The 18,680-nt window shown below is 42.0% G+C and overlaps 1 protein-coding gene across 1 annotated transcript; it reads left to right on the forward strand.

Annotated features, from left to right (window-relative positions):
- The first annotated feature begins 897 nt into the window (after positions 1 to 897).
- mogat2 (monoacylglycerol O-acyltransferase 2) lies at positions 898 to 12,305 on the forward strand. The gene is made up of 6 exons (XM_030101649.1): positions 898 to 1,003; positions 3,307 to 3,485; positions 11,194 to 11,398; positions 11,491 to 11,665; positions 11,843 to 12,042; positions 12,115 to 12,305. Exons 1-6 carry the CDS (start codon positions 910 to 912, stop codon positions 12,267 to 12,269), a joined length of 1,008 nt encoding a protein of 335 aa, XP_029957509.1. The 5' UTR covers positions 898 to 909; the 3' UTR covers positions 12,270 to 12,305.
- The last annotated feature ends 6,375 nt before the right edge of the window (positions 12,306 to 18,680 follow it).

The following is an 18,680-nucleotide window of genomic DNA, read 5'->3' on the forward strand; positions in this document are numbered from 1 at the left end:
AACAACACAGACTGACCACAGTGTGTAAAACATCAGACGGAACCTCTTCACAAAAACAGTCTGGAGAGAGGAATTAAAAATATTAGCAAACCAATTCCCAGGAACATGTTGGAGGGAAGCAATGTTGGAAAGAGAGAGATGAAAGATGCATTTTCATTGGCTAACAGCACCGTTATATAAACTGACTCCCAAAGTGGAAGTTTTGCATTTTCACGTTTAGTAACCACCTACAGGAAAACAGAAAAGGGCCCAGAGTTGAGCCTTGAGGTACACCTCATGTCAGAGTGGGAATTTCAGTGACACAGACAGAAAAAGAGTTACAGAAAAAAAAAAAAAAGCCTGGCAGTATACAATCATTACGTTTGCCGGTGATGCAACACGAGTTGAATAGCTTCTTGGTAATCTCTCCCCTTATCTCCCCTTTCCTCCATCGGGGCCCTGAATAACCCTCTCATATCCAACGTGTTGACACACACTTTGCCCATGGAGCCGTGCAGAAGCCATTACCAACATTTCATGCTGCTCTGATGAGGTCTTTGTCAGATCAGAAAAGCGCCAGGCCTCTCTGGATCCCTGCAATTCCCTGAAAATTTAGTTATGTGAATGAACACTCAGCCGGACGGGGCTGCCGTCACATGACGCGGCCAAGCCAAACGCTGGCCTCTTTCCCCGTTCTGCAGGATGAAGGCGTTTTAAACCTCCCCTGCCTCTCATTCACCAGCGTCTCTCCTGCAGGGTCAAAAGTCTGACGGGGCCGATACGGACTGACAAATCAGACCAAACACGGCTCCGGAGATAAGCGTGTCAGTCGGGTCTGATGGTGGCGAGGTGAGCCGGCAGACTTTGGACCCGACTCGCTCCTCGGATTCCTCCTTCACCTCGGTCAGTCTCTCGTCTGTCCTGGGAGCCATGAAGATCGATTTCGCCCCGGTGCAGGTGCCCATGCACAGGAGGCTGCAGACCGCCTCGGTGCTGCAGTGGGTCTACTCCTTCCTGGGTCTGGGTGAGTGTGTCATGTTCATGTGTGGAGAAGATGAGGTCTGGATGGGAGGCAAATAGCTCAAATCCTCCCAGAACTCACCTTGACTTTCTCTCTGCTGTGACCTGATTGAGTTTTGGGTTTGTTTGAGTTTGTGTCTGTCCTCTTCCATCGGTCTGCTGAGGCTTTCATCTGATTCTCTTCTTTTCAAAATGATAAAAAGAGACAGTAGAGGTGGATAAGGTGGAGAGGAGGCGTGTCCTTTCTGCATGGCTGCTTCCAGTCAATAGTTATTGATAACATGGAGGAAGAAACCCTCTGTAGCACACAGGCTGATGTTCTGCAGGTTCTGCAGGTTCAAAATACAATAGAAACTCAGGTTGTTACTTTGATCAGAGATAAGTGTCTTGGTAAGCAACTGAGGTCTTAAATGAAATGAAATCCAAACTTTTGAATGCTGACGTGTCTAACAGATGGAACTTATAACTGTTGCAGTGATTTTGTCCTTGAAATTTCAATTTTCCTTGTAAAGCCACAGAAACATGTGAGCTGACCCTCGACTCTTCAGCAGACTTTCAGCATTGGTTTATATGTTGCTGCTTACCAAACAACATGTAGAAAAGACTTCATCAGACTTTATTGTCCAAACACGCAGATGTTTGACTGTTTTTCAAACTTGCATGAATTCTTAAAAATCCTGTTTGGGTTCAGCCGGTAAAGTTTGACACTTTAATAATGACATAAACGATGAACACACCGAAGAACAGCTGTTTCTCTCTGGAAGGATCTTATCTTATCACTGAGAGGGCAAAGTTAGAGCTGTGACAAAGATAAGGAATATATTCAACAAGACAGTGATGGTGAAAGAGAGAACAGAGAAACTGGTGAGAATCAACAGAAGCACTCCTGATTCATCCTCAGGCTGGATTTCAACAACAATCCTCCAACTTTATGTCTCACGTTTATTTGAGGTGTATTGAAGTTTAGCATTTGCAGCCAACCTGAGCAGCACATGCAGCGCTCCGGAGGCCGCCATTGTTGTTATTGTCCAACATGTGCAGAAGAGCTACTGGCTACAGAGGTGGGGAGCACGTGCAGCGGCAGTGTTTCAGAAAAGCTGAGTTACTTTTCGCCTGTCTCCATGACGACGGTGTAGAAGCATTTTCAAAAAGTTGTGCTTTCAGTGGTTTTGAACACTGTTGTAGAAAGGTATAGACAGAATGCAATGGAAGTTGTTTAACATGTGGCTTTTAAGTTGTGGCTTTGGTTGCGCCAAAACTTTCCATTCCGGTTAAATTAAAGAAGGTTACAGTTTGAAAGTTTATATATACATATACATATATATATATATATATATATATATATATATATATATATATATATATATATATATATATGTGTGTGTGTGTGAATGAGACAGATTATTCAACCTCATTGAAAAATAAAATGAAAAAAACAACATTTTTCAGAATTATCTTCTTAATTTTGGATTTTTTTTTTTAGAAGAACTGTCATTTGAATTGACAAAATTGCATTTCTTACAGTTTTCTTTTCAGAAATGTTAAAATTGAATTTTTTAAAATATTTTTTTGAAATTCCTTTTTAACACAAGCACTCCTTTTTTGATTGATTTTTAATTAGAATTAACAGAATTTTTCTTCTTACCAAACTCTGATGAGAACTGTTGCTACTTTTTACAATTCTTCATCATTTTTTTTTTTGATCCATCAGACATTCACCAGATCGAACAAACTACGCTAAAGACACAGATGTATGACAAACATAAAGTACAGCTCCATTCGTGTGAAATATCCACACACGCTTTCCCCTCGCAGGCGTTTCAGTATAACGTCAGCCGGACCACAGCTGAACGGGCAGCATTCACAGAGCGGCCGACTCCAGACAGACACATGATTTTCTGTTCAGTCATCAAACCATGTTGGATCTCCTCAAGTCTCTTCTCTGAAAGTCAAGAAGTAATCAGTCGCTTTCAGCTTCAGAGCAGAGATACAGCTAAACGCTACAGGCCAGTGGGTCTGCAGGGGCCACAGATACCGAGAAACACTGAAAAACAGGCAAGAGTTCAAGAGCATTTATGTGCACAAAATACTGTAAACATATTTGTTTTCCATGTGTGCTGATTAGATATTAGACCTTTGTTTTCAAGCCACTATTTAAAAGAAGAAGGTGAGGCAGTACACACAGTGTTCTCTGTATCTCTTGTTGACCGTCCAGACCATACGAGTGAAAACACCGCATTTCTACAAAAAAACAAATAAGTTAAAGAGAAATAGGTGTTTTCAAACTGCGCTTGTCTCGCTCCTCAGCTCCCACCTGCATCTTCCTCTACTTCTACCTGCTCTTCACTCGCTTCTGGCTGGTCAGCGTTCTCTACTCCATCTGGTGGTTCTACGACTTCGACACGCCGGGGCGCGGCGGCCGCAGGGTGCCCTTCCTGTGCGGCCTCTCGGTCTGGGACTACATGCGGGATTACTTCCCCATCAAGGTGAGAGAGAGCGAGAGAGAGAGAGAGAGAGAGAGAGAGAGAGAGAGAGAGAGAGAGAGAGAGAGAGAGAGAGAGAGAGAGAGGAGGACATCCGAACATCTGCCAGTGATCTAATCTGTGATCTGCAGCCTCCTCTCAGTCTTTATCTCTGTCCTTGACAGCCAGCGAACCATTGATGGATGACGCCACTCTTTCCGATATTCGTGTGCAGAGTGTGTGTGTGTGTGTGTGTGTGCACAAGGTTTCCCATAATGCTTCAGTAAATGAAGTCTGATCTCTGAGTAAACACATCCAGTTGGCATAGACAGAAAGTATTGTCAGTTTTTTTAGAGTTAGACTGTAGCTTTGGGTTATTTCGCGAGCTTTTCTTATGCAGGTGTCTTCAGTGTTATGATGAAATGTCCCTGAACATCCAGATAAGATCAGTCTCACTGAGAAATGAGACACGGTTCAGATTTTCAGGGTTGTGTGTCATTGGCATGATTCTGACCGGAGATGTCCCGATGCTCCCTGATCTGAGCCAGAGGGACCAAGTCATGTAGATGTTAAATAAAAGTGGCCCGAGGACGGAGCCTTGAGGAACCCCGTCAGTGATTTTCATACGCTCAGATTCAGAATTAGGCTACCTATTGACACAGATTGTCCCTCTGTTGGAAGGAAGACAGGAAGTCCAACATTTCATAATTCTCTGACTTTCTTCAACTGATTCACTACAGATTAGGAATCTGCAAAGTTTACGGCCTGTTAGGAATCCATTTTACTCGTCTACCAGGAAAATAAATCTGTGTGTGATCACAAAACAAAAAGAAATGTCAAAATCAAGACAACTTTAACCCATCCGTCCATCATGTAGCCAGTCCCATCATATTGTGATTTATGGTATCTCACAAAATAACTTTCGTTTGTTTGTTTGTTGTGCAAAAAAACTGAAAACTAAAACATGGAATATAACTTTCATTTTGGCCTTCACTTTAAATAAAGGTATATGAAGTGTCAATGGAGAATCTGAGGAGTCACAAACAATACGATAATCTGATGCTGTAAAGGAACACAACTGTTAAGAGCAATTTTATTTTGACAAAAAGCGCAACTAAAAAACCAACCAAATAATTCAGTAATGTTGAACATTATCCCCATTGCTGCCTGTTGCATAAGAAGCTTCAACCAGAAGAGATAAGAGCTCCTCTGTGAGTATAAAGGGAAAGGCAGGGAGCTTGTTTTGATGTAGTTTGAGCTTCACCGGTTGCCGGGCAGCGTCACACTGAGCAGAAACACTGCAGGAAGTCACTGACAAAAGGCGAGTCGACAACACGACCTGCTTGGAAAACATCACATGCGGTTGCAATTCTGCCTGTGTGCACGCCAGATAGAGAGCTCTGGAGCTGCAGGGCAAATTTTCAACGTGTTTTCTTGCTGTATATGGATGATAAAGTGCATCAAACTATCACAGGTTTAAGAGGAAAAAGCAGTTTGCATGATCTTCTTGAATGTGGCTTCTGTCCTGCTGCAGATGTAGAAGAAAGTAACTGCTTTATAACTGATAAAACTGCACATTTAAAGTGGCCTGTGATCAAACCATCCCTCATTCTAAATCTGTAAAGACAGAAAAAGGCTTTAACCAGAGCGAAGACGATCGTTTGGGTATGAAATGATCCAGAAAAGATTACGGCTCCTCTAAGGTCTGTTAATGCTCTTTCAGATTAGTTTTAAAGTCCTTTTCCTGTGGGGAGAGATAACTTTCAGATAAATGATGAGGATAAACTGGCTCTGACCCCACAGTCTGAGCTGCCTACTGAAGCTCAGGGACGCCCTCTGGTGGCAGAACTGGGTCTCTGCAAGACTGTGGCTAAATGACTCATGGCTTTTATTTTGTCCCAAATTCAACAGAATGTTAAAGTTTAAATTTAAAAGTTCAAGTTTTTCTTTGCCCCCCCCCCCACCCCCATGTCAACTTCAAGCCAATTTCAATGAAACCTTCAGGTGTGAAATGTTCAAAAAAAAAAAAAAACTGTTGGATTCTGCATGTTTTTCCAAACTCCCCCTGACAGCACGGCTTTGAGGTTAATGTCGGTTTGCTGTTTTTCACAGCAGCATCACCGACACCTCAGCTCGATTAACCGATTGAACAAATCCGTTGAAAAAAAAGATCCGTTTTCTTTGAAATCTTTTCCATTTGCTCAGTGGTTTGGCAGGATCGGGATTTTCACCCGAAGGCCTTATCTTTCACAACTTTGCGCTAAAATATGGAAAACAAACACATTTATTAAGTGAAATTCAGGCTCATTAATTTACAGGATATTTGCACCTAATAGCGTTGGGGAAATCTCTCACACAAATCCGCTAAAAGAATCCATTTCTGAAGTGCGATGGTAATACGGTCAATATTTTACAGATGTTAATTTCTCAAAAGTTTTTGTGTTGTTTTGTGTTGGCCATAAAGAAGGCCAAGGGGCCACATATGGCCCACGAACCAAAAGTTATCAATATAATTCTGTTCTGGTTCTCCAAAGCTGGAAGACTACTTATGTCTGAAACTGATAAAATGAACCGAAACAAGGAATGTTAATGTCAAATTTTGACAGTCGAAAGCCATCATTGTTCCATCTAACTGAGCTACTTCATTCACTTCCATCAAATCAAATTTTACCTGCAGTCACAATGAGGGTGACACGTCTTATAAGGTTTCCTATATGGAATAGTTTAGAAACAAGTACAAAAACTGCATCTTATACTGCATTTCTGAAGTTTCGTTACAGTTGAGGATGAGAACCAAACAGTCTGTTAAAACCCAGAATGAGCTTCCAAGTCCATTTTCAATCTCAGGAAGGAGATCAGCTCTAGACAGACAGAGCTCCTTCGGGAGGCGCCAGAGATCAGGAGGGCAAAAGTTTTTTCCTCAACACTTTCTCCAACAGTGTGGTGAAATGTGTGGCGCGTGGACCCAAGCTGGCCCACAACAGAGTCCAAGGATCAAAAATACCAAAGAAACTGTCAAATGTGGCTTTATGATGAATGTAATAACAGTTGGAAGCAGTAATCGGTAGCAGACATTTAGCGACGTGAATACACATGAAAGAAGTTTCAAGGTGTAGATAATGGATTTTCTTTGCACTGAAACTAAAATAAAACCTTGGATATGTTGGTATTGATCAGCTATTGGACAGAACATTTTTTTCCAGACGCTCAGGACATTACTTTGAAATGTATGAATCAATTTTTCCGCACCTGTTTTCCAATCTAAGGAAAATCTGACAGTAAATAATATAAACCTCAGACATAATCAGCAAGATGAGGAAAGATAAGAAGCATTAAAAAAACCCTCCCCATTTATCAATGAAAGACAGGAGAAAAGAGTCAGAGATAATAAACTTTAAGCTCGCATTACGCAGCGGTATGGAGACGCGTCATGTGAACGTACAGCAGAAGAACTTAAAGACAGGAGAACGCTGAAAGTCGCCTGTTTTGTATCCACGCAGTTCAAAGTGAATCACGTCCAGCATCATCTGACTCTACGCCTCATTAGCCCCCAAACAAAGACGCCATGTCTGGCTCAATGGGAGGCAGTGTGCCTCACACAGCCTCATTAGTTTCATCGGTGTGTCGTTCCCCACCGTTTCTAATGGCGCTGCCATCGGCCCGGGCTCGGCGCTCAGCAGCTGACGCGAGGGCAAAGATTCATCCGGCCGGGGCGCTGACGCCAGTCCACACGTAACGTACGTCCACAGGAAAGTTTCCACGCCGGGCGGCCCCGTCACATGGAGGGAGGCGGCCATGAACGTGCGCGTTGCCTTCGGAGGAAAGTCCAGGTTTCACACAGCAATGTGTTGTATGAAGAACCGGATTGTATTTTTGTTGCTCAGAGACGAGTAATCTAAATTTGGATGCGGTGCAATCAGCTGCGTTCAATCCTGGCTTCGGTTTTTTTACAGGAACTGAAAGTTGAGTTAGATAAGTGATGAATTAAAAACTTGTCTTATTTTTATCAGCTTTCCCAGTAGTCAGTTTATCAATTCTGAGCTTTCATTGACTGATAATTAGCTTATTCAACCTGTTATGCACTCAGCATTGTGAAAAAAAAGGCTCCTAAACTGGTCCACAATACAGAATAATGGCACCTCAACCAAAATCCAAAATGTGCACAAGAATCACAAATGGTGTAGTCCACCACAGACTCAAGCACAAAATACAAAGACTCCCAGAGGAGCAGCAGCACACACGAAACACGGCCGAGCCTGACCTGAAGCAAACACACACACAGCTGGTCCCACAACCTGAACACAGGCAGAGGCCGGAGCACCAGCTGATGGCAGTGACTGATCAGGCGCAGGTGAATGACATCAGGGCCGGGAACAACAACCAGACATGAGGACAAGGAGCCACAGATCCTGAAACGAGAGACGACAGAAACAAAACATGAACCATGACAACAAAACTGAAACCTAAACTGAACTTTATCTATAAAACACTTGACATGCACTAAAATCCAACGCAAAGACAATCCTACATGTTAAAAGGGAGCCTCTCTCATCCTCCAACAGTCCCCCGAACCCCCACCCCTCAACTCCAGCCTCAACCCAACACAACCACAGTTCAGATACATCCTCCAACATTTCATGCCTAAATCATCCATCCGTTCCTCCAACATCCATCCAGCCGTCCGTCCATTTGTCCATCATACATCCGTCCATCTATCCATTCATCCATCCATCCACTGTCTGTCCATCCATCCACTGTCTGTCCATCCATTATCATCCATCTATTAACCGTCCGTCCGTCCAGTTGTCCATCATCCGTCCGTCCGTCCATCCATCCATTCATCAATCCATCTATTAATTGCCCATCCGTCCATCATCCATCCATCAATCAGCCCGTTCATCCTTTTGTCCATCATCTGTCCATCCCATCTATCCCTTCATCCATCCGTCTGTCCATCATCCGTCCGTCCATCTATCCATTCATCCATCCATCCACTGTCCGTTCATCCATCCTCACCCATCTATCAACCCTCTGTCCGTCCAGTTGTCCATCATCCGTCCATCCATCTATCCATCTGTCATCCATCCAGCCATCTATTAACTGTCCATCCATCCATCATGCCTCCATCAGTCTGTCCATCATCTGTCCATCTGTCTATCCATCCATCCATCCATCCATTCATCCATCCATCCATCCATCCATCCATCCATCCATCTATCACAGGCTCTGATGTGATTGTGCGTCTTGCACTGAAGAAGACATCAGGACGGCGTCGTCATGACGTCCTCCTACATTTATCGAGGCTCCACTCTGCACTGGAAGACACTGGAATCCATCCAGAGTTCTGGAAAGTGAGTCCAGTAAAGCGATGTCTGGTGGGCTCCTCTTTGTCCCGATGCGGTTTTGGAACTCGTGAGCTGAATTTGAGCTGATGGTCAACTGTGTGACCCCTAGAGGCCACCGGCAGCTGGAGGGGCCGGCGGGGGCCCACGCTGCAAACAGAGGAGACACACAACAACAGACCTTCCTCCTGACAGCTCTCACTCGTCGTACTGTACAAACATGCTGATTGTTTACATCCAGCTGGCAAGAAAATGTTTGACCAGAGCTTTCCAGGCGGGGCCGATGTGGAGAAGATAGCAGAGCCTGATAACAGGCACGACTGTCTCCTTCACATCTGCACGACCTTGATGATTCACCTGAAAACCACCGGCGAGGGAGTGGACGCATTTGTTTTTCTACTCGAAGCAAAACAAGCGGCGGCACGCGCTGCGTGGATGGTGATTTCTGACCTTTAGCACTTTTCCAGGAAAACCTGGCTCCACAGGTGGAGGATCAATCAAACCATCAGCGGCTGATCGCAGCGAATGCAGGGCAATTTTCACTGAAGGATTTATGCCGAAACCAGTGACTCATCTGACTTTGGCATTTTTATTTCTGCGTGTGTCGTTTCAAACTCGTGAGTAAGCAAATGATGATCTTATATGGAGTCACATGTATTTAACTAATAGAGATATTGAGCCCAAATCAATACCTCCAAGCACGGTGAAATGAAATACTGGAAGACAATTCTGCTTGTTTTTTTCAAAAAATAACGCCCCTCTTCACTTATATTGACACTGTCATAAATAAAATTGTATAAATAAAGAAAAAATGCATTTGTGTCTTTAAATATTTAGTCAAATAAAACCTGTTTGCAGGGAACTTTTCAAGTGAAAACTTTTTCAAACCACCAGTTTGGGATTTTGTGTCATTAAGATCATCCTTATGTTGAAATTTTGGTCATTGTAGTCAAGTTTTACTATTTACACCACAACAAAGAAACGTTTTTGAGTTTAAATTTAAAGGTTGTTCGGTACTATTTAACCGGTCAGGATGACATTAGGCTTAACGCGGCCCCTGAACTAAAATGAGTTTTACTCTCCCGATCTCCTGATTTTTTTTTTTTCTGTCTCAAACAGAAAAAAAAGATGACCCCTCTTTTACCATCTATCCTGCATCAGTTCTTGCCAAAACAAAGTCAAATATTCATCTATCTGAAATTCATACTGATAAAGAGTCAGATAAAGGTTGCACTGTTTGACCAATTGTTACAGAAATCCTGAAACCTTGAATGATTTCACAAACTCCGTCTGGCCGAATGGTGAAACCGGGCTGACCGCGTTTCTCTGGCAAGAACTAATGTGAGAAAACAGAAAAATTGCTGAAATCTGGACCCGAGGTGTCTGTTGCTTTTTGCTTGGCACCGCCGGTTTTCAGACATGGAGCGAAAGCCACAGTCTGAAGGTCCAACGGATCAAAGATCGTGTTGAAACTGGGATGTTTGGACTTCAGCCATCTGGGCCGCAGCGGCGCTCGGCTGCCGGCGATAAAAAAAAACCTATTACAAAAGAAGTATAAAAATAAACCTGCGGGTCGTGTGATAACGGCGTGTTAGACAGTAGTTCATAACTGATCACAGGTGTGAGTCAAATCAAATTTACATGTTTTGCATCTCAGGACAAATGAAATGAAAAAAAAAAAATCTTTTCAAGCATTGTTATGCAAACATGAATTTAAGTTGAACCCATAAAGTGTCATGAGTACGTTTTATATGTATTTTATTACATTTTTAGTTCTTCAAAAACATTCTTAGACATTTTTTCCTCTTTTTTCCATGGCATTTCCCACTTGAGCCATTTTACGCATCTTGGCTTGTTGAGCCGATTTAACTGTTTATAGTCGATGTGAGTTTCAGTGTAATTAGAGCGATGTTCGCTACATTACTGTTTATTATCTTTTTCCTTTTCTTTTCAGTTTTCCCCCCTTTTCTTTTCCTTGTTGCTTTACCTGTTCTCCCACCTCTGTGCCAGCACTTCCAATCATTTTTAGTGAAAATTTCTTTACTGTATTTTTAAATTTTTTATTATTTGCCTATTTTCAACTATTTTATCTTTTTTTTTTTTTTTTTTTTTTTTTTGCATCGGGTCAATTCCATGTATTCTGGCTGTTTTACTTTATTTAGCTGTTTTTAGCCAAGATTACACAATTTTCCCCACAAAAAAATCAGTCTGGTATGGAAATTAAATTAACATGCAAGCAAAAAGTTTCTTTACATCTAATTTTTTAAAAATGGTCACAGAGCTGCTACAGGGGGGCTAAAGAACTCCTGCACTATAAGTACCATGGTTTTGCAGCGTGTTGATTGATATTGATCGATACCGATGCGTGACCTTGTGTCTTCCTCCCCCAGCTGGTGAAGACCGTCGACCTGGACCCCCGACACAACTACGTCCTGGGCTTCCATCCGCACGGCGTGCTGGTGGCCGGAGCGTTCACCAACTTCTGCACCTACGCCACGGGGTTCCGGACCATGTTTCCCGGCCTCACCAGCTACCTGCTCATGCTGCCTCTGTGGTTCAGGGCGCCGTTCTTCAGGGACTACATCATGTGTGCAGGTGGGCGGACGCCACGGCCCGTTTCGGGCCCCCTCCCCCCACCCCCCCGGTTCCGCACGGCGGCGTTTTCAACCGACGTTCTCGACCTGCAGGTTTGGTTCCGTCGGACAAAGACAGCGCGAGCTATCTGCTCCGCCAGAAGGGTGGCGGGAACGCCGTGGTGATCGCCGTGGGCGGGGCCCCGGAGGCGCTCGACGCCCATCCCGGAACCTACAACGTGCTTCTGGCCAATAAGAAGGGCTTCATCAAAATGGCCATGGAGCACGGGTGAGGCAGACGGATCACTGAGTTGCTGCTTCAGTGAATAGATTGATTTATCGCAGATCCATCGAGCTTTATTCAAGTCAGTTGCATGAAATGTGGCGGGAAAGTAACGCAGTTTAGTAAAAGTCAAGGATCTCGTGTTATTTGTGAGTGAATCGAACAGTAATTTTTTGGTTTCAGAGCTCATCTGGTGCCAGTGTTCTCCTTTGGGGAGAACGAGGTGTTCGACCAGGTGCAGAACCCCAGAGGGACGTGGCTGCGGTGGGTGCAGGAGAACCTGCAGAGCGTCATGGGCGTCTCGCTGCCGCTCTTCCACGCCCGAGGCGTCTTCCAGTACTCCTTCGGTCTGATGCCCTACAGGAAGCCCATCACCACCGTGGGTGAGTGTGCAAAAGAAAAGCGAAAGAAAAAAACTTCTGACCGTGTCGTGACGCTCCGCTCCGTCTCTACAGTCGGAAGGCCGATTCAGGTGGAGAGGACCCCGAAGCCGACGGCGGAGCAACTCAACGACCTGCACCAGCTGTACATGGACGAGCTGAGCAATCTGTTCGACGAGCACAAAGCCGACTACGGCATAGACGAGGACACACACCTGAACTTTGTCTGAGCTGGACTGAGGACTGGACGGGACCCGGGTCTCTATTTATTTATGACGTTGTGGTGCTGCAGGTTCACGTCGGCCGAGTTCGCTCTCAGGTTTCCGTTTCGCTGCGTGAAGCGATCCGCCATGACTTCCTGTCTGAGCTGCTCCGTGACGGATGAGGCACAGTTCAAGCTGTAGGTAAATAAAATGTCATTTTTCTCTGCTGAGCCACGTTGAATATCATCCATACAGTCTTCGTTGTGTTCGATTCATTCAAATGTGTTCCTGTATTAAAAATGTTTGAGCTGGATCATTTATTTCAGGTCTTTTGTGTCAAGTTTTGGCTCAGGTTGTGTGTTAGTGTTCGGTTTTCTCTTTTTACACCGTATAGTCGAGAATTTATGGACTCTATTATCAGAACTGAAATATATCATTCAACAATATTTACACTGAGGAGTCAAACATAAGACCCGTGGGCCAGAATCGGGCCGCATGAGGATTCAATCCGGCCAAACAAACCATCAACCTGCAACCAAAAAAAATCAAAGAAAACATCAATTTTTTTTTTTTTTTTTTTAACAATTTTTTTTTTAGGAGTTGCAGAAACATCACTGAAACCTGAGCGATCAGCGGCGTTGCCATGGAAGCTAGCAAACTAGCATTAGCCTCAATGCCAACCTGTCACGGGGAGTTTTTTACAATTCAGTAGTTTTTTCATCATGTATAGTCTGCACCACAACAAAAAGAAAACCTTCAAAGTTTAAGTTTAAAGGTTATTTTAGCTCGATTTTACTGGTCCGTCCTGCTCGAGATGACATTTAACTGCATGTGTGTCACATAATAATCCTTAATTTTTTTTCACGTCTTTATATTTTTCTACTTACTTACTTTCTGCCTCGTTAATTTAACCCCTTAAACTAAAACACAACTGGATCTTTTATTGATCTCATCAAAATGATATTTTCTCCATCTCAGTGTAAAAAAAAATAAGCATTCAATAGATTCGGGAAAAACTGAACTTTCAGGACTTTTCAATCCATATCGACAGGCTGCACGGTGCACAACTCTGAGAAGTAAATTTAACATGTTGAAAGTGGATTATTTAGTGGATTCATTCAAGAAGTGCTGTGAAAATAATAATTAAAAAAAATTAAACAAAACCAACTGAAATTTAACAAATTGTGTCTTCCTGAATGGCAGAAATGTTTGCATTAGAGAGAAGCAGTGCAGACAGACACACCCTGACCGGCCTGCAGGGTCAGCCAGATTCTGTTTAAAGGTCGGCTTTTTTTTTTTCTTTTTCTCTCGATTTCAATCTTCTGTATGAGTTTTGGCTTTTGTGACACTTTTTCAAACACGATCATTGGTTTAAGCCGGTTTGCGACATTTCAGGGACACACTGTGAAAATGCAGCAATAATCCCAGGATTTGGTTGATTTCCAAAAGCTGCTGCAGCAAGAGCCTTTCCAGAGAGAAACACCAGTATTTTAGAACTTCAGAGTTTCATGGAGAGATTAAAATTACTCTCATGTCTGGATATTTGACACTTTGCACGAAATTAATCATATTTACAAATCTTGTCAAGTCTTTACCTGTCTGCTGAATACATGACGCAATACACAGTTTTGCATCAAGTATAGCGAATATTAGCTTTTTTTTATTTATTTATTTATTTTTAAGAAATTTGACAAATAAAGACAACTTTTGCAACAAAGTTCCATAATAAAAAAAAGACATTTGGCTGAATGGCTCACTTCTTGATCAAGATTCTGTTAAAAAAAAAAAAAAAAAGTGGATCTGTTTTATGCTTTAAAGCTGATTTGAAAAACTCTTTTTTTTCATTCAGTATAGTGGAAACAGAACAAAATGAATCTTCCATAAATTAAAAAAAGACTTAAATTTCTGCACCACAAAGACTTAATATGAAGCTACTTGCTTGATATTGTAAGCTGCTTAATTTAGCTTAGCTTAGCTTAGCATTTCAACAGAAGAGAAAATAAGCTAACTCGATTGTTTTTTAAGGAAAAATGAAGCAATATGAAATTGTTGAAGTTACAGGTTCCGTGTGCATTAAATGTAAAAGCAATAATGATTAGAAAGCTGGAAAAATTTGACAGACTTTTGCTGTTTGCTCTGAATTTAATATCAGATAAGAAATATATCAAGTATTCCTTTAATAAATGCTTGTCAGCTTGTTCACTTTGTGTGAAACTGCTGTAAAATACAGACTTTCACCTCTTTACGCATAATCTTCAACTTTTGAGAAGAAATCAAGAAAACATGATGATGAAAGAAGTAAAAATGGAGAATAATGCTTCCAATGTTAATAATGTATGAAATCAATGCAAAGCGCAAAAACAAGTCAGAATAATGCACGTTAGCAAAACGCTTCAAATTATCTCAGTGATAATCTCTCTAAGTTTAATTTTTTCACGTGTTTGAGTGCTTTATATTACACTGCAACTTCAGGATCGCCGAGCACCCAAAATCCAAATTTCCGCCTCTGCAAACGACTGCTGACCGTTAAATTCCGGCGTCCCAGCAGCGAGCCCGGGCTCCATTCAGGTTTCCAAACGGCAGAACTCTGTGAACTCTGCCACTTTCCCTCGGAGACAACACACCTCTGGCATTTCCAAATATAATCGCAGGCAGACTGGACAATGCCCTTTTCCTTTCAGCACAGTCTGGCCACGATTAATACACGTGCATGTGTGTGTGTGTGTGTGTGTGTGTGTGTGTGTGAGGCTGATGAAATTTCTGGCAAACAGAGAAGAAATTACAGCAGGGCACTGATGCAAGAGAGAAGAAGAGTTACAGATGCTGGCCTTTCCTCTCTGACGGCCTCTGAGCGTCTCCCTGCTGTTAAATTGCGATTAGCAGTGAATATTAGTGGCTGCGCAGCTTTGATAATCAGCAATAAAAAAGGCCTCCTCACGCCGCTGCTTTAGTTTGAAGAGAAATTACTGTTGCGTCAAGAAGCTTCAAAGCAGATGAGGTGGTTTGGCGTTACTGGTCTTCTTATATTCTTATGTTTTGTGTCATAAAAATGGCGATAGATAGAGTTTTCAGAGTTATAGATAGAGTTATAGAGTTTTCAGATGGTCTCATGAAGTTTTTAAAGCTTTTATATCATTTTAAATCAGTTTTATAAAGTTTTCAGACAGTGTAAACACAGTTTTTAAACACTTTTCAGATGATTTTAACCAATTTTCAGTCAGTTTTATTCAGGTTTAAAGCCATTTTCATAGTTTTCACACAGTTTTACACAGTTCTCAGACAGTTGTATCCTGCATTCAGACAGTTTCATACAATTTGTAAAGAATTTTCAAACAATTTTATCCAATTTTCAGTTTCATACAGTTTTAAACAGTTTTCAGATAGAGTTTAAACAGTTTTAAATAGTTTTCATATAGTTTTATCCAATTTTCATCTATTTTCAGATAGTATTCGCTGGTTTTTAAACAGTTTTCAGGTAGTTTATCCACTTTTTAAACCCTTTTCAGATTGTTTTAACCAGTTTTCAGTCAGTTTCATGCAGTTTTTAAACATCCCTCATGGAGCTTTAATGCGGTTTTCATTCAGCGGACGCTGCTGTTGGAGGAGCCGATAGCTGCCAGGACTCAAGGTGAGAGTGGAATAACAACATTATGGACTTATTTTTGAAGACGTCGGTCAAAGTGCGAAAGAACAGACGGCCTCTTAATCACTGAATCCTGAGGGTTGAGTCTTATCTTGTTTTTCTTCTTCGAGGGAAAACAAAACATCGATGAACTTCTGGTGTCTTGAAGCAATAAAAGAAGAACAGGTGCGACCAGAGAAACACATCCACAATGAAATCTGAGGAATAAAGAAGCTGTGCTGCAAAGTTTTACTAATTTGTCTCACACAGAAAAAAAGCATCTTGCTTGATAACAAATGTGTAGATAATTCAGTATCAAGCTCACTGATACGGCCGTTACATAAGAATGTAAAAACTGAGTGAAAAACAGGCTTTATTAATGCTGTTGTGTAATGCGTGAACAAAGTGCTTTGGAGGAGCAAAAAATAAAGTTAAACTGAGCTCATAGAGATTAAAATATATATGAGAGACAGTATCATCGACGTTTCTCAACAGCGGCCTGATGTCAAGGACTTTACAGTCCATTCCATCAAAAAGCAGTTATGATTCTTGGCAGGATCCCACCAGATATGTGATATCAGTTTTGGGACAAACAGCGACAGATTCAAAGTGCAAAAGAGTTTTTTTTTTCTTTTCTTTCCAGTACATATTTAATTTGGGCAAAATCCTGATTTCACCAGAAAGTCCAGTGAACACATGAACTCTGACAGAAGAGTTTATTCAGTTTATCACTGGACTGTGTATTTTTGGGAGGGAAGCCTGTATTTAATCAGCTTTCGAAGATTTCATCAAACTTCAGGACTGGATGTCATGTTCGAGCAAACTCAGCTCTACTAATTAAATATTTGTTCCATTTTATTTTAAGATCATTGTTTCCCTGAACCAGAGCCGGAGTCTGAATCGATCTCCTTTATTCTCCTTCCGTCCCCGAACCGAACTGAAGAAAACCTTGCTGTCACTCTCCAGTTTGCATGTTCTACCTGTGCATGCAGCACATCCACTTCCACTGGAGGATTTTCACACTGTCCACCCGCGGTCACGCATGGTTTGAGCTGCCGTGCACGAGTCGTGTGTTCATGTGTTCACCCTGGGCAGGCTCAGGCGAGGTGAGCGGCTGACTGCTGCCAACTGGCAGATTCACACGTCGCTCGCGGACGCGGTGAGGAGGATTTACCTCGGAGCTTCCTCCAACACACGGCAGCCTCTGGCTGGAGGTTATGTAATGAAAACAAAGAACAAACCTACAGCTGTTCTGAAGAAGCTTTTCAGCCTTTTCGGATGCGACATATGATTCAGTTGATGAGAGTGTTTCACAGCTTTCTGCAGGCAGGAGTGAATCTACGAACCCTGGTGGCCTCAAAACACACAACATGTATCCAAATTACACTGCAAAGCCCAGAAACAGACATGAAATGCTGCATAAAAACAGTCCAAACCGGATTTGAACCATTCATATTCTACAACTTTGGCTTAGTTTGGGGTGAAACTCACAGAAAACCTCATGTAGAATCATGAGAGCGGGGCCTCGTGTTGAAGTGCGGAACGGTGATTTCCTCATCTCAATGTATCGAAACAAAAAACGACAGCAGCAGAGGGTCGACCTCAGTAAAAAAAAAACATCAATTCTAATTGAAGCACGACATTGATTGATTTGTTCATGGATCAGGCAGCTGCTGTGAAGCGAGCTCCTTGTTGGAGGACAGAAAAGTCACTGAAACGTTGCACAGTTCAACATTCAGAACTTTAGAAAAGGTCACATTAGGTTCACCTGGAAATGTCAGAGTGCATTTTAGGTTCATCTGAAATATTGCAAACTTTTCTGTGTGGAGTCTATATGTGGAATATCTGATTGTGATATGTCAAAAAATGTTAAATGGTGATTAAAAAATGCAGAATCTGAAAATTTGTGTTTGCATTCATTCATTATTTTCTGGGAAAGAGTGAAAATTGGTCCTTTAAACTGGACAGAAAATTGTTTTTGTCTGTTTACATGACAACAGGAGCTTGGAGTCACTGAAACACGACTTTTTTAAAGGGCTTCTCAAGGTGGAAGTTCAAAAGACAAGTTTTATGAGATGCTGGGAAATGCTCCAGCTCTTTATAAATGAGTGCAATCACTGCAATTTTGCAACTTTAAGACAAAAATAACTTCTTACATATTCTTGAGCTGGCATAGCATTGCTAAACGATTTTGGAGGGATTTTGAAAAAAATCTCAACAGGCAACCAACATAATGGCCTAAAACACAGGCAGGCCATTGTTCTTTCATTCCAGGATAGACCCTCACCTTCTCGTCAACGCCTCTCTCCCTCTGTGGAGAATATTTATCTCCCTTCCACAATGAATAAAGACAATTTACTAGAAGTGATTAATCAAGTTCTTCTGTGTGGAATCTGCATGTTCTAACTGAGCCCGTGGAGGTTTTCTCTGCAGTGCAAAGCTTTGGAAATGCTACTTGGTTCTAAACTTGCCTTAAATAGGTTCTGAATGAGTAGCTTGGTTTGCCAGGCAGCCTGTTCAGGCTGGATCTGATATCTTCACTGGTAACTTGGATCCAGAAACCTGAAACTGGATCTAAGTGGCACAGAAGGAAGGCATATTACTAATTAATCAATGTTATTGACAGGCGGCAGCTCAGGGTGTTTAAATCAAACTCGGCCTAAAAGCTGCTCAGTAAATGTTTCAACTGTTTTTTTTTAACTTAATTTTGTTCACTATAAAAAAACACGACACCATAAAAAACAGAAAACACATTATTTTACAAACATACTTTATTCATCCCACATGGGAGAATATCACAGCAGCTCTGCATTGGA

This window comes from Salarias fasciatus, chromosome 10 (assembly GCF_902148845.1).
Source record: "Salarias fasciatus chromosome 10, fSalaFa1.1, whole genome shotgun sequence".
Classification (NCBI taxonomy): Eukaryota; Metazoa; Chordata; class Actinopteri; order Blenniiformes; family Blenniidae; genus Salarias; species Salarias fasciatus.

What these genes read in the sequence shown, in the direction of transcription:
- mogat2 (XM_030101649.1), top strand. Translation starts at nt 910, where the DNA reads ATGAAGATCGATTTCGCCCCGGTGCAGGTGCCCATGCACAGGAGGCTG. An exon ending in GGACTACATCATGTGTGCAG is followed by an intron (nt 11,399 to 11,490) that starts GTGGGCGGACGC and finishes CTCGACCTGCAG; the next exon opens with GTTTGGTTCCGTCGGACAAA. An exon ending in AAAATGGCCATGGAGCACGG is followed by an intron (nt 11,666 to 11,842) that starts GTGAGGCAGACG and finishes TTTTGGTTTCAG; the next exon opens with AGCTCATCTGGTGCCAGTGT.